The sequence below is a fragment of the Balearica regulorum genome, chromosome Z, assembly GCF_011004875.1.
Source record: "Balearica regulorum gibbericeps isolate bBalReg1 chromosome Z, bBalReg1.pri, whole genome shotgun sequence".
Lineage (NCBI taxonomy): Eukaryota > Metazoa > Chordata > Aves > Gruiformes > Gruidae > Balearica > Balearica regulorum.
The window spans coordinates 38420064-38435488 of record NC_046220.1 but is presented as its reverse complement, the minus strand read 5'-3'; the positions used below and the strand labels follow the sequence as shown (position 1 = coordinate 38435488).

General features: G+C 37.7%; 1 protein-coding gene across 6 annotated transcripts in view; it reads left to right on the top strand.

The window, feature by feature from the left end:
• SPIN1 (spindlin 1) overlaps positions 1 to 4969 on the top strand; it is a 59946-nt gene extending 54977 nt beyond the window's left edge. For all 6 annotated transcript variants that reach the window (XM_075740540.1, XM_075740536.1, XM_075740541.1 and 3 more), the window contains one exon: positions 1222 to 4969. In XM_075740540.1, coding sequence (XP_075596655.1) covers positions 1222 to 1421 — 200 coding nt within the window. In that variant the 3' untranslated portion in view covers positions 1422 to 4969. The remainder of the gene's footprint in view (positions 1 to 1221) is intronic.
• The last annotated feature ends 10456 nt before the right edge of the window (positions 4970 to 15425 follow it).

The following is a 15425-nucleotide window of genomic DNA, read 5'->3' as shown; positions in this document are numbered from 1 at the left end:
TATTGCTGGATCTGATACTAAAACTTCGTCAACGCTTCATAATTCATTCTAAATGAAAATGTAAGAGTTTAACTTGCATCTTTGCCAAGGAAGACTCTTTACATAAAAGTGTTATTAAGAGGATAATACCTATGTATGACAGTGCATTTATAGAGGAACTGAAACAAAAATTGAAAGAGAAACTTAAGTTTGTGGAAGAATCTTAAGTGTAAGTACAAGCCAATCTATTAATTTCCTGTGGTTTATTGGGGTTTGGGGTTGGGTTTTTTTGTTTGTTTGTTTGTTCCGTTGGGAGTTCTTTCACAACTCTCAGAACTGAAAAGAAGATGGGTGAAATCTGTAAGGGATTCTTAATGCAAACTTTGTTCAAAGACATTAATTTAAAGGCTTAGGATTTCCAGAATAAAAGTCACATCAGGTGTGACCATTGCTGAGAAAATTCCTCACTGGAATACAAAACACAAGTTTATCTACACTAGTCAAAAAGAAGACGAGCTGAGAAAGAAGGTGTGGTTAGCTTCCAGTTCTCCAGTATCCTGCTTTTACCTTTTATCACATTTGTTCTGTGATTGGCTTGTAACCAACCCCTTGGCAACTGGCATGTTACAAATCACACCTTTTTGTATCCAAATTTAGCGTAGGCATCATGTAAAATACAAGGGTATTTCTGGCTAGGTTTTGCTAAATAAGCAAATAATACGATTAGACTTTACCAACAGCATTTTTTCAATGTGGTGTCCAAAGCCCCTTTTAATAGGGAGTTTACACGTCCTGTCATCTTAGAAGAGATGTTTTTGTTGCAGTGGCATGCATGCACTGAATAATGTGTGTGGTAAGAGGGAGGTTTAGTTTGGCTGCGTTTCTGCTAAGGATACCCAGTGCTTTTTTCTGCTGGTGGTTTAAATTCAATTATTCACAGACATTTTCTCTAACTTGTGTGTAAACCTTCATGTCACAAGATTTACTTCTCTTACCAATCAAAGTGCTATTTTTGTCTTAATAAAACTGAAGACAGTATTACTTGAAAATTTTTCTGCAACTGTACTTTCTGGAAGCATGGCAATTGTTAGGTGCTTGTCTGAACAAAACTAATTTTCTACATAGCCTGTCTTTAAAACTTCTGATTGTTTTGTATGAGTTTTAAAGAAGACTCTGCAGTTGTCTTCCATACTGATGAATTCCAATCATGTCTACCAAAGTACACGGCTTTTTGTGTTACAGATGATTCACCTCCTGCAGAACGGGAACCAGGTGAAGTTGTGGACAGCCTGGTAGGCAAACAAGTGGAATATGCCAAAGAAGATGGCTCAAAAAGGACTGGCATGGTCATTCATCAAGTTGAAGCCAAACCATCTGTGTATTTCATCAAGTTTGATGATGATTTCCATATTTATGTCTACGATTTGGTGAAGACATCCTAGACGTCATCGTGAACTTTTGCCAAATTTGTGGAACTATTACATGTAAAATTTGTAGACACAAAGACTTGACTGCTTTCCAGTTTAATGAAAGCTTAAATGTCCCTGCGAACCCACAATCTCTGCCAGCAAAACTGTTTTGTTCTGAATATAAACAAACATGACACATTTTGTGTAAGAGAACTCCTTTTCATGAAGGAAGTCAATATATTTGGGCAGGAGGGAGTTAAAAGCAAAGAACAGCTGCAAATTCAAGCTGTGTAAAGTTGATCTAGTATTGTAATCATTAATCTAAATTTTTTCATAGATTTTAACTTTTTCTTCAACCTTGCACTCACCTGTTCAACTGCCACATGCAAGTGTAGTTTGATATTTTGATATGCCTTCTTTTGTAACATTAAATCTAATTTCTTGGCTACTGGCAGTCCTTGTTTTCAGGGTTGGGACAGAGGTGAATTTTTTGAAAGGTTTAAACAGTTTGTGCAGCATTGAGGAGTGCCTAACCCAAGTAACATCAATCTGCTGTGTTTCTACACTTTATTTCAAATTTAGCTTAAGAACTTGCTGTACATGGAAATACTTATGTATTTTTAGTAGTCACAGGGCAGTAGGAAATCAAGTGTTTGACTTATGCACCTTTCAGTGAAAAGGCTTTAAACTATAAAAAGATATTTAGTCTGTATAACCAGTTAATTAGAAAATGCAGGGTAATGGCCCATATATTTACAAGTTGTAGGAACCAGTAAAATTCATGCAACAAGGCTGCCTTCAATCCTAAATGTACTTCTTTGTTTGTTATCCACACTTCTTAGCAAAACCCAAGTGCTTGGTGCCACAACTTTAACAGTATATATGCTACTTTGGAAGACTTTAGACTACACATTGGCAATCAGTAGTCTCTCATTTAATATCAGAACCTAGCAACCTGAATGTTTGTGTGTGGACTTAGAAGCCTAACAGTAGTTAATATTTTACATGGTAAATGCAATCTCATGCCAGGGGTTGGAGGGTGGGGGTCCTTTTACATGGAAGACTTACTTTAGAGGAGAAGCATTTGTTGCCTTCTGCTCAGTCTGTTGCATTTCTCTGTTTGTATGGTTTTTTTTTATTTTTAACCATTTTGGTTCAAGAAGGCATCCTCCCCACTTACTCTTTTTCTGGCTTTTCCACATAAGGAGTGTCCGGACAAATCTACAGCTTAAACCTGTTGTTGCCTTTTGTGATGTACATTGTACTTGCTTTGAGGTATGCTGTTAATGTGAATTTCATTCTATGAACACTAGAGTTCTGCATGCCAGTGGTGTACTATCTAATGGAAGCTATAGGCAGTCTCAGTGGTTCAGCCATCTGCATTAGATTGTGGATGTAAATAGCAGCCCACAACAGCAAAATCCTTTCACAGTTTTAATCTTGCAAGATATTTGTAAATGAAGATTAGGATTTTTTTTAAGTGTGGCAGCTTTTAAAAAGTTTCAGAATTGCAACCAACGATCAGCACAGCAACAAATTTGTCATGTTACATTAAGGCAGAGCTCTGCAAGTTTCAGAGAACTGCTTCACAGAAGTACAGTATGTGAAGACCGTCAACACTGTTGATGGAAGGAACAAATACTCTAATATCCAACCGTATGCCATTAGTGGAAGGATGCAGGAGAGGTGCTGTTAATCAGAGATCAGAGGTCCGGATGACCTCAGTTGTGGGTATTCTTGATATTGAAGACTCAGTGGTTTAAGCCCCTTTCTGTCCATTTTTTTGCCTGATTTCATATTTTAGCCTTAAGGCTTGTGCCTCATTATGCTGTTGAATGGTAATAAATACTCTCCATATAAATATGGTACCTTAATTCTTTGTCCATTGCTACTCTATTGCATTATGTCCAGTATTTCATCATGGGCAACCAAAGGCAGGCTATTGTCTTTCAGTGAATAGCTTCTCAATGCAGTCCTTAAGCACTAAGTACCTGAGTCGTAAATGTTCCTTGTGTTTTGAACAAAGTGAGCAGATTTGCAACACAGTGTTTTCATCCTGCAGATCTGTTAAAGTGTTTTCTATTGACTCTTAAGAGTCCTGCATGTAAATCTCAAAGCTGAGCCTGGCTCCATGAGCCCAAGTTGATATTTGTGGCACAAGAATGAGTGAGTGTATTGATTATACACAAGATACATGGATAACATAGTACACTGAACTTTGGGCTATATATCTGAGGAATACAAGGTTTGTTTTGAAATATCTGAGGTTTAGGTCTACTGGAACATTTTTAGCATTAGGCTTGCATTTGTGGGTTTTCTGCAAGCCTCTTGAATACACCACGTATTCTGCCAATTAGAGTATAATCTATAAACTGTAAATTTTACGGTTGTTTTTAGATGTCCCCGTTGTCTCTGTTGCGTGGATATTTCTTTTCATCTTCTTCCTTTTTTTTTTTTTTTTTTTTTTGATAGCTTAAACCACCTTTTTGAGGCTTGAGACTAATTCCACTCCCTGCCCATCTGCTTTGGGCTTTGTTTTAGGCTCATGTTTCAGATCTGCATGCAGTGCTTGCGTTACCCTGGTAACTAAATGTTGGTTCCTTGTTATAGGGGTTCAACATTACTTCCAAAATCACATAGGGCTTGTGATGGCACAAGCCATGGATCTTTGTATAAAAGTTATTCGCCTTTCACATTTACCTGCTGTAGTATTGTTGTATATTGTGTGTGTGCGTGTGTGTGATGTCAGGCTGCCATGTAAAACTTTTCAAAAGGAAAAAAAAAAAAACTTAAATGCAGACCATCCTTTTTTGCATGCTTAGAGGGTTAGAACGTTCAATGTAACAAACTAAAGTTGCATGTTAAAATGTTTAGGTTTTTGTTTTGTTCTGTTTTTATTTTGTGTTCAGTTTTTTGTGAATTTGCTTATTGTGCTGTTTTAATGGTTGTTAGTAGGATTAAATGCACCGGTGAGACGAGCATAGTGCCAACGGAAGGTAATTTTCCAGTTGTGTGTGTCATACAGCATTTGAAGGGACCACGTATTCTGTTAAAGAAAAAAATTTAAAAATCACAGTTGATTAACAAAACACTACATTTTTCTTCTTTCTTTTTGAGTGCCAAACCCTAATCTATGTTGGAGTAGACTATGGGGAAAACCCTTTTTTATTGCAATGAGTAGAAGCCTTCTTTAAGTGAATTATTTAAAAAGGGAGGCTTTTGCTTCAGATAGAATTGACTAGTTGCTTCAGGGAAAAGAATTATGGTAAAAACAGTTTCTGGTTCCTTGAAAATGCTGTGCTTTTTGTATTTTACATCATTAGTGCAATTTGGATGGTTCTTGGTATGTGTATAGTTCAAAGGTCTTCGTGTTCACATTTTAAAATTAGGTAATGACTTCATCTTTAGAGCTTGGTTTCATTATTTTTATTTTATTTTGAACAATGTAGACAGTTCCCTGTTCTCTGCATTTAGAAGTATAAACACTTTAAATCTGTTACTTAATTCTGTAAGTAATTTTTATAATTATGATGTAACTCTATCCTTAAAACATTTAAAATAAACCCTTTATGTGCAACTTATGACTGTAAACTTTGTTCTCATGAGCAAAATGTAGTGATGTGATTTCAGATTGTGAAGAAGCAGTTTCTTCAGTTTTGTAATTAAAAATGATTTATTATTTGAATGCTGAGCCATATATGCTGGTATACTGCTTGCCCTATGAAGTAAGTTTGCTTGCAAAGCCAAATCTTCATTCTTTTTTCCAAGTAAGTATAAATGCTGATAAGATCGAACCTTGGCTAAGGTAAAACATACGGCTTAAATTGTATTTTACTGAAGACAGAAAAACTCCCCTGCAGGGGATTATGCATGTCTGTGTTTCCAGAGCACAGAAAATATTTCAGTGGGGAACAGCAGAAGCATTTGGCAGTGTTGAAGCAATACATTTGTCTGCTCTGAATTAATAAAATTCAAATTTCAATTAAGCACATTTTATTGATGTTCAAAAAGCAAAGTTGATCCAAGTTAGAGGTGATGAGCAGAGAAGATAACATCACCATGCTGCAGATTTTTTTTAAGTCATGTAAGCTGTTCTGATTAATGCATGAAGACTTAATTTTTTATGTTGTTAAATAACTACAGCAGACTTTCAATATTGAACAGATTTTCTTTATTCTTACCTCTTTTCTGATAATGGGGCAAGTGTTCTATGGGCACCTTAAAATACATTTTTTGGCACCAAGCTTACTAGATTTTGGATTGTGCCAGCGTGCAGTGTGGGTGAATGCCCAAGCCTCTTAGTTCGGTGTCCTCTTTGTTGTATCCTGCTGCCCGGGAGAACTGGTCCCAGCGCAGATTTCCATTGCGTACAGCCGCCAGTGAGGAAGAGCCTAAGACTTTGCTTTAGCAAGAGCATTACATCTAAAAAGTAGGTGTCAGTCTCTGTGAGCTGGCTGCATTAAATTGTAGATGAAAATAGATACACTGATGTTTTGTGACTAACGTTCAGTACCTGTTCAGTATTAGAGCTGATGAACCAGCCTCAGGTTTGTAGCATCTCTTTTCCCTTCACAGAGGAAGGAGCCTTATAAAAACAAAGATATTTTTTACCTCTGTTACTGCAGGAATGAAAGTACCCCTGAAAGCTGGTTGCTTAGGAGCTCCGTTACAAGCAGCTCAAATGTAGATGCTTTGAAGACAGTGATGTCCCACAGGTTTAGGAGGGTAAGGGTAGGAGTCCTACCGGGACCTACAGCTTTAGTACTCTTCACATCCGTCAGGTTCTTCCTTGTGCACACGAACAGGTTGTATTTCAGAAAAAAGCTTCTGGTTTTCTGTTCAGTGAGTTATTTATTTTGAAATCTAGTATTTTTTTAAATAATGCTGTGAGCAGTTGAGCTGCTGATGACTTCAGTGAACTCCATTGTTTTTTGGAAAGGATAAGCTATAGTAAGGATATTTTGGAGGAGGTCGGGCTGCTGCGATTTAAGATCATTAAGGTCTAAAAGGAGAAGTAAAAAATAGGTCAAGGAAATGAAAGGTATGCACTTTCACCCTCAAGCACTGGATAATAAAAGATTTTCACTTTTTTTGCCCACTTACAAACATTTTTTCAATCTAGCTCTAGTCTCTTTTTCAGTGAGTAAGTTCCTGCCTTGGTGTGTTACATCACTTAACTCTTTTTTTCTGCCAATATCAATACCTTACCATTTTAATTCATTTCATGATTGGCAGCCTGGGAGAGTTATCAGGCTACTAAGCATTTTTTTCAGGCTCTGCTCTTCCCATTTTAATAGTTTACTGCCCTGTGAATTCCTTGATTCCTCCTCTAAATTCAGAGTGCAGTGCTGCCTATGCACAATGTACAGCCGTGTATGCACAACAGAAAGCAGCCTGGGTCTCACCAGTGTAAATAAGGTGGTGTCTACTTAACACTTCCCTATTCTACTTAGATGTTAATTACAGATTTCAGCACATTATTTGTCTGAAATCGGTTATGACTTGCGTAACTTCACTTGTATGCAATTTCTATAAATGGTTTTGTAGCCCGACAGTTAAAAAAACCTGTATGGTTTGGAGGTGGTTTCACCCACTCCACACCTGTGCAATTAATCCTTAAATTCACTTGTATTCAATGGAGTCTGACTTTTACAAGTCCTTTTTGAGCATTTTGATGCATTTTGGTGCCACATTGTTCCTCAGGTCTCTGCACTTAAAGTCTGACCTGGTCAAAGGTAACTGGTAATGAACATGGGCAGCGGCACACTTACTTTGATTTGCGCAAACTTCTTTTCTTACTTTCTAAGAATGTTGCACGGAGAGCTGACAGTTGAGAGGCATATTTTTGTTAATAAAATAACACAACTTTACTTTAAATGCACATTCAAGTTAAATCAAAGTGATTTCAGGTAAACAGCTACTGTTTTGGGAGGGGAGAGGACTGTGTTTTGATTTGTTTTTTTTCTTATTTATATGGAAGATTGCTCAGTAGCAGGGCAGCTCGTCCTTTATATATGAGAAAGGAAAGGCAGCATCCTTACACATTTCACTCAGCTGGGTTTTGGGCTGATGATTTTTAGTCCTGCTGCACTAACTAGCTATACATGGTATATACTTGCCTTTGAACGGGACTGTGGGATGACTTCTTAAATTATCTTCACAAAGACTTTTACCATTGGAGTCATGCACTGGGAACACTGGTGGTTATGTTTTCCATAAAAGTTCTAATTAATTTGATTTTACAACACTGTTTGCTAAATCCTAGCCATTTTTAACTTACAGAAGCAGATGTCTGTCTTAAACTCTCATGAATAATAAATAAAACCCAAAGTAACCTTTTAAGCTGTAAGAACAAAATAAATCAATGTTAATAGCAGAAGCATTAGAGAATAAATCTATAATGATTCAATGATTTTGCTCAAAAACTGTAAAAAGGATAGCAACAGCAAGTTGTACAAGTAACTTTTTGCTGCATTACTATGCATTTCATTATGGAAGGTTGAAACTGTTTTGCAAGGAATCCTCATTAATCTTGGGCTTTGTTCACTCATTCTCAGTTTTCTGCCTTAAAAGGATATTCACTCTGCCTGACAGAAAACTCTCTTCTACTGTTCGTGAGGCTCAGTGTATTGTCTACTCAGAAGCTGGCAGATAGAATAAAATGAAAAAGTGGAGTTACAGTGCAGTTTTCTGAAAAAGTGAGGTGGAAAACCTAACTACTTTGATTTAGGATTTCTGATGGTAGGGAAAAAACCCAAAACGGACACAGTATCTGCTGATCATGAACTGAGAATTAGAGTTCATTCCAAAAGAATGGAAGTTAAGTCTAACCAAGAGGATGCTCATAATACATAATAAACACAATCGATTGGGGTTTACTGTGGAGAAAATTAATTATTGCCTAGGATGGGCAATACTTTCTAATGGTGTAAATCCAAACATCGTTATCCTGGTCTTCAGCTTCATATTACGAGGCTAGTGGTGTACATGGGAGAAGATTCATAGCATTTTGGCTTCCACAGAATTAGTTTAACACATGGAAATCCTCATATTTAAAATATAATCAAATTATGCAAGCAAATAGCCCAAATTAACATAGTATGTGCTCCGTATTCTGAGTAACACTCTTGGAGATTACAAAATTACTAACCCATCATGCTCTTACAGATAACCTGAAAGCATGAAAAGAGAGATCTGAATTGCCTGAGACTTCTATAGAATTCTACAGCTGTGTGTGGAAGGAAGGAAAATGCTTCAAGAGTGCTAAAAATCTCACTGTAGAAAACCTGTGATGCATGTAGTCGTATTCCTGTACACCATTTTTTACTTCATGCTTTGTGCTGAGATGGTTCTCTGAGGAGTAAAAACCTTTTTTGCACTCAACATAGTTTCTAAATTGAAAAGATAAGTGATGCTGATAACTGTCCACTTGAGTGAATAGAGAACAAAGGAAAGTATGCACTGTGCTGCTGCAGACAAATTTGAGTTCTGCAGATATCTCTGTTTTTCCGTAAACTCTCTGATTATATCACTGGCAAACATCTTAGAAATAACTAACGCGATTTCAAAGTTTGTTTTGGTTCGTGTTGTTTTGTTTTTGTTTTCTTATTAGGATTAGTCATTAATCTGGAATGGCTACTTGACAGAGTGAAGGCGCAGAAAAACCACCAGAGAAAATGGTGCAGTGGAGTGAAGAGGAGATCACCTTGCCAACCGACTGAAATCCCAAACTGCCCTTTGGCATGGCAGTGAGACAGCAGGCTCCAGCAAGGTACAGCAGCAACTGAACCCACTTTTTACTAGGGTCTAGCTATAAGAACATAAATACTTAGTTCTGAAGCAAAAATCCTTTCATCACTAGGTCAGATTAAGGTTGGTCCTGTCCCACGCAGCAGCGTGCTCTTCGCAAGGTGATTAACGACAGTAAGATAGGCTCTGGCTTGATGCTCTGGTACTGGGGGAGTACTTGCTTTCAAGGTCCAAGTCCATCGCACAGGAAGAATTTGTGCCACAGCCAAAGATGCAGAATGTGATGTGGTTTTGCTGTGAACGTTGAAGACTTACGTTTTGAGGCTTCTTTGAAACTTAACTCCCTGTGTATGCAGACAACAGATCTGTCTTTCTAGCAGCAAATAACCTCTAGAGCTTCCTGATCCCTGCATCTTGGGTCTGACTGTCTGCCTCTGCACCATGTCCCTTTTGCAGTGATCTGCTCCTGTGGCTTAGCCCCAGAACTGTCCCTGGAGCAGCTGGTTAACTGAATTAACAGCCTTCCAATTTCTTGAATATGAAGAAGACGATTAAGTTCAAATAATTCCTCCTCTGAATTGTTTCAGCCATAGAACAAGTTTTGGAATGAAGTTATTCTTGAGATGCAATAATTTAAAACAGCTGTTTTGGGTTTACATGGCAAGGCACTGGCAGCGGGGAGGCTGTAGGGGTGGCTTCTGAGAAAGAGCAATAGATTAATTTTCCCCAGGTCAAGTCTGTCTTACCCGTGACAGTAACTGGTAAGCAACCTTCTTTACTTTATCTCGACGAACTTTCTCATCATATTTTCTCCTCCTGTTCTGTTGAGGAATGGGATTTAGAGAGCAGCTGGGTGGGCATCTGGCAGCCAGACAAGGTAAACCTACCACAGTAGCATAAGGATTTATTCTACTCACCAACCTTGTGATGACTTTTTTCCCCCTGGCTAAGATAATTTTGTACGTAATTGAAAATGATGTAGTTATACAAAAATCAAGGTTCATGAGGCAGAGAGACTAGCAGATGATATCTTGAGCCTTTGACATCTTTCATTCTCCCAAATTAAGTTTCTTTTTAGAGCTCTACAATACAGTCACTGTTTTTTTCAACCCACGTTCAACCAAAGGAACAGGTCTTCTTTTCCTGGCCTTTTTGTAGCAGAGCTTTCAACCTATACTAATTTTCTGGTGATATTTCTTTCTCAGTGCAAAAAAACACACCATGTTTTAACTGTCTTAGCTCCTAATTATTTCTCTGTTTCTAATGGTTTTGAAATTTGAGATCGTAAGACTGAGGGCTATGGGATGTTATGTATTCTGGGTGTGTCTATGCCAGGGGAAGGTCTTTGGGATTTTATACTGGCTAGATAAAGCATGTATAATATAAATGCCAGTGAACCTCACCCTTAAAATAACATTCCCTTTATGAAAACAGCAAAACCAGAGATTTATGAAAATGAGTCTCTGGAGACTATCTGCAAACCCCTGAAACAAGTGACTGCAGTGAGGTCAATGTGCTCTGCCAAAACTCCTGTTAGGACCTCCTACCAGCAGCTGCGAGATAGCTGCATTGGCAGCTCGCTTAATTGCAGGAAAGTATTCTAGCTTGTAGCCCTTAAACACTTAACATCGGCTTGACTTTTTTTTTTAGCCCAGGACATGTTCCTTTATTTGCTAACGAAGAAAGTTATACAGTGGGAAACTGGAACGGGGGCAATACAAAACAAGGCTGAGTACTCAAAGCATGCTCTGTCTGTGTTGGCCTTGCACATTATGAATTTGTAATCGTCATAATAATCTAACAAAACAATAGGTGATTTCAAGTGTCTCTTTTAAAGATGAAGCTGGAAAAAATGTTACTAGGCTAAAATGTTGCCCATTATACATGGCAATATTTTTAGTAGTCCCGTTTCCCCTCTATAAATTAGAACATAATCCTTTTATTGTTTACAATGTATTTCAACTCATCAGCACTAATACTGTGAATGATCACCTGAAATCCTTGGATTAATGAAATCATTCAAAGTCAATCTAGCTAGAATAGAGGCTGCTGAGAAGAATTGCAGGAGTAGATGCAGGCTGTCCTTTCCAGAACTGAAGCCTGTTGTCTGAATTTTGCCAGAAGAGGATGTATTTATATAGCAGAGGCCATTTACTTCTGTGTGTGCTTATCAAATTAGTTAAACCAAAGCAAACTAAACTGTAGTCCAAAAAGCGGATTCGTTGCCCGGTGTGCAATAAGCCAATTCTCACACAGACAGCAGAGATATTGCTTTTGTTCAGGCCTGGGTGCTTGGAGGATTTCCACAAATCAAGCACGCCTAACACCGGTTCTCTTATCATATTTATACACAAAGGTTACAAATTAGTACGCTCCCAGTTACAGCGATTGGTTCAGGTTTCTTTGCCTAGTAAGCAAAGGTCAGTTCTTGTCTCCGCCTTTATCTTTTGGGTAGGTGGTGTAGTTGGGGTGGGGGGCTGATGGGCTGGTGGTCACAGATCCTCCTGCCAGAATTACCTTTCCCCTAGTTTCCCAATACTTCTGGTAACTCCAAATGGTTCTTCAGGGTCTGCTGATCAAAGTAACAATCACGCTTCTACCTCTGGACAATCACTTCTTAATTGATCCATTGTTTGTATAAACATCACTTGACACAGGGGCAGGACCACACAATGGTCATCCTTAGCAGTACCTAGCAACTATCTGCAAAACAATCTGTAAAATTCTTAACTATGGAAAACTATCTGTAACATTCTTAACTGCAGAGTCATGATTAACTTTAAAATTCGATGCAAGATATCAAAACTACCACTGAAACTCTGGAGTCCCTCCTTGTGACAATCAGGCCTCCTTCTCCTATCAAGAGCTCTGGGAACTGATAGGATGGGATGGTGGTTGCTAGTGACTGTGGAGGAGTGCGCTGGGTTCTGCAGGAAGCCTCACACAGCCTTACACTCTCATGAGGCACAGAAACGCAAGATTTAATGTTGGATGATTCTGACCCTGAAAGGTATGCACCTAGTCAGAGGTCTCATCACAAAAAAAATGTCTACTTAATTAGACTTAACTGCCAAAAGGCTAAAGAGTGAAGAGAAAAGAGAGTCTGAACTCAGATGAACTTGAGCAGAATTTTATTTCAGTATTTTTCCACTGCTGCAGGCACAAATGTTGTTCCTTGTTGCCATGCTGCTGCTGCTGCACTATTAGATGACTCTGAATTGCTTCCTTGTTATACCTGTTTGGGTCAGAAATGCTACAGCACTTCTGTACGCTACACCAACTAACACTGTTTGGCAATGTGATACACACTAGCCAGGATAAAGTTAGAGGCAAAGGATGGTTGAATCAGGCTTTTCATACAACAAGGAGAAATTTGTATACCTTTGCTATTTTCCCAATGTTCAGCACTGCTACAATTTCGAACCCAAAGAAAAGTGCAAAGATTGTAGCCTTAGCTGATGCACTTCATATAATAGATTTCTTGCTTAGTTAGAATCTATTAATAGGTTTGAGTATTTCCTGATTAAAAGAAAAATATTCCTTGCAATCTCACAAATTCTGCTAATTTATAAGTTTTTGTAATGACATTCTTTCCTCTTGCTTTATGTGCTGTTGTTTATTTATGCCAAGATTGTATATTAAGCCAGAACCCAGTGGTATGTTCCAAATGTTAGTATAACAATTGTTATCTATAATAGTTATTACCTGTTATTTGTGACAATCTCTTGCTTCCAAAAAAAAAAGGGGGGGGATGTTCCTTAACTAAACAGCATCTTCTATACTAAAATGTTTTGGTTAATTGGTACCTGTTATGGCTCAATATTGAGTCCTGACTTGGATCTCTTTGTGGTAAGAATGATAAGCTACATTCCGGTATCTCTCTTACCCAGGGAAAGCAAGAGTCCCTTACAGCTAGCCTTTGATGCCTGCAGTATGTCATTAGGCACTAGCCAGTTTGAATAACAGTAATAAAATTGCAATTTAAATAACCTATGCATTACTTGGTTAATTTTCCTACTTGGAAACTTTTGGTACTTTCCTACCAATATATTATGTCTTTTGTGTTTAGAGGTTACATAGAGAAAGTGGATAGAAGAACAGTTGTGAAGGAAGGTTCACAAAGTATTTGTATTATTGCTGACTGTGTAATAATGACCCATGGGGTTTGGGTCTCCCAATCTCAGCTGAGGAAACAGTGTACCAAACATGGCAGCTCTAGCAAATGCTATGAATATCCAAAAACTCATTCAGTTGGCAGATTGTGTATGCTAAAATTGATTTTTTTTTATTTTTTTTTTTTTTTGGCGTAGTAATTATTTGTGCACTGGTCTCTTTTAGCAGCTCATTGGTTAATGTATGGGGTTGAGTTGGCAGGTTTCTTTCCTTCCCTTTTGTAAGTCACTGTGTACATTGTAGAAACTGATTTTACCTATTTTCTCATCAATAACTCAGATTATAATAACTATCTCCTGTAAAGCATATTGATATATACTGTGAAAGTAAAAAAACAACTATTTCATCAAGTTGTATCAATGGTTGCTGTGTATTTAACTCTTTAATCCAGTGGTATGTTTTCTTTATTCTGTGTGCTCCCTCACTTGATCTCTGCTTTTGGGTCTGCTTTTCTGAGTGGCCAGTATTCACACAGAATGGGATTGTCCACGGTCAGTTTCTGATCTGACTTCTTCAGTGATTGCACTCCATATAGTTTCACCCAAACAAAGATTATCTTCATTAGGTTTGTCACATCTATTTTTTAATTAGAGTATAATTAAGTACACAGTCTACTAATGATTAAATTGAACACAAGTCCAACAACCCCTCATCCAGGTAACAATCTCCTTTGAGTAAATTTAGTCAGCTTTTGCCTTACGGCTTCACTGTACATATATATATATGTGTTATATTATACAGGTTTGCATTTCCTACAGGTTTCTTAAGAATTATGAGCAGATTGAAACCTTGTGTTGAATACATTTTCACTTGAAAATCCAGCATCATGCATATACCGCAAGTTAAAATTGTACTTATAAGAGACTGCTTATTGCAAATTCTTATTGGATCAAATCCTTTACTATTCAGAACAGCACCAGCTATGGAAAAGGTGCACGAAGGAAAGAATGAAGGATATGCTCATTAAAGAGCTGGACAGGTGTTCAGAACCTTCTCCTATTTTAACTTATAACCTATAGAGACTTTAACTCTGCTGCCAGAGATGTATGGAATTACATCACCTTGCGCATATACTGTACTGTATAGGAGTTAGCAAGTCTGAACATTTTTACTTCCATTTCGTTTCTTCTCTGTCTCTTTCACAGCATGTTGTCCTATATAATTGAAAACGTGACTTTATTGACACAAGCTTAATATATTTTTTTAAAATTCGCGTTTGCTTGTCAAAACCTGGATATGTAATTAACTTCAATGTTAATTGAAGCAAAACACATGGGGGAAGTAGGATCATCATTGCAATGTGAGTACAAATAAACTGAAAGTCTTGTTTTTAGATTAAAAGATAGAACTAAACACTGGCACATTAAAATAAGATAGTATAGTCCATAATAAAAAGCTTGTTTTCTAGCAAAATCAGAAATGCAGTATTTTGTGGTGGGAAGTTTTTATCTCAATTATTTTACCCTGGAATTCCCAAAGGCTTCCACTGGATGAGTACTGCTTACAATCTTTCTGATAGTGTCATCTCAGAGCTAATATACTTCCTTGAGAAGGGACCAGGGTTTCTGTATAAAAAGCTTCTTTATTATCAGTCCAAGTGAAGAATAGGGAATGGAATAAATCATGATACTGTCAACACCTCTAAGGACAATAGTCTTAGAAAACATTTGTAGCCAAAACAGGCTCTAGCCTCCTTGGTATAAATCATAAAATGAAACTTTTTGTCTTGGTGCATGCTAGTGTCAGAGAACTGTCTTTGCAGACAAATCAAAGGCAGGTGCAAGATAAGACTTTCTGTGATATGCAGCATTTTCAGTCAATCTGTGATGTCCTGACAGAGTTAATCACCACAAGTTTCCTAAGGAGAGTATCTAGTTTTTCATGCTTAGTAGCTATTCCTTAAATAATTTCAAGACCTTTAGAATCACTGTCATTGAGACTTACGATCTGGAGCACGTCAGCCAACAATCCACAGTTTTCTTTACAAGCTAGTACGTGTGCGTGTGCCTGCCTTCTGTGTAGCCAGGGTGTGGCTCAAGCCATACAGTCTTCTGCACATTTCGAACTGCTGTCCTCTCTTCTGTTGTTTGTATCCTTACTGAAGGGGGAAGCGTA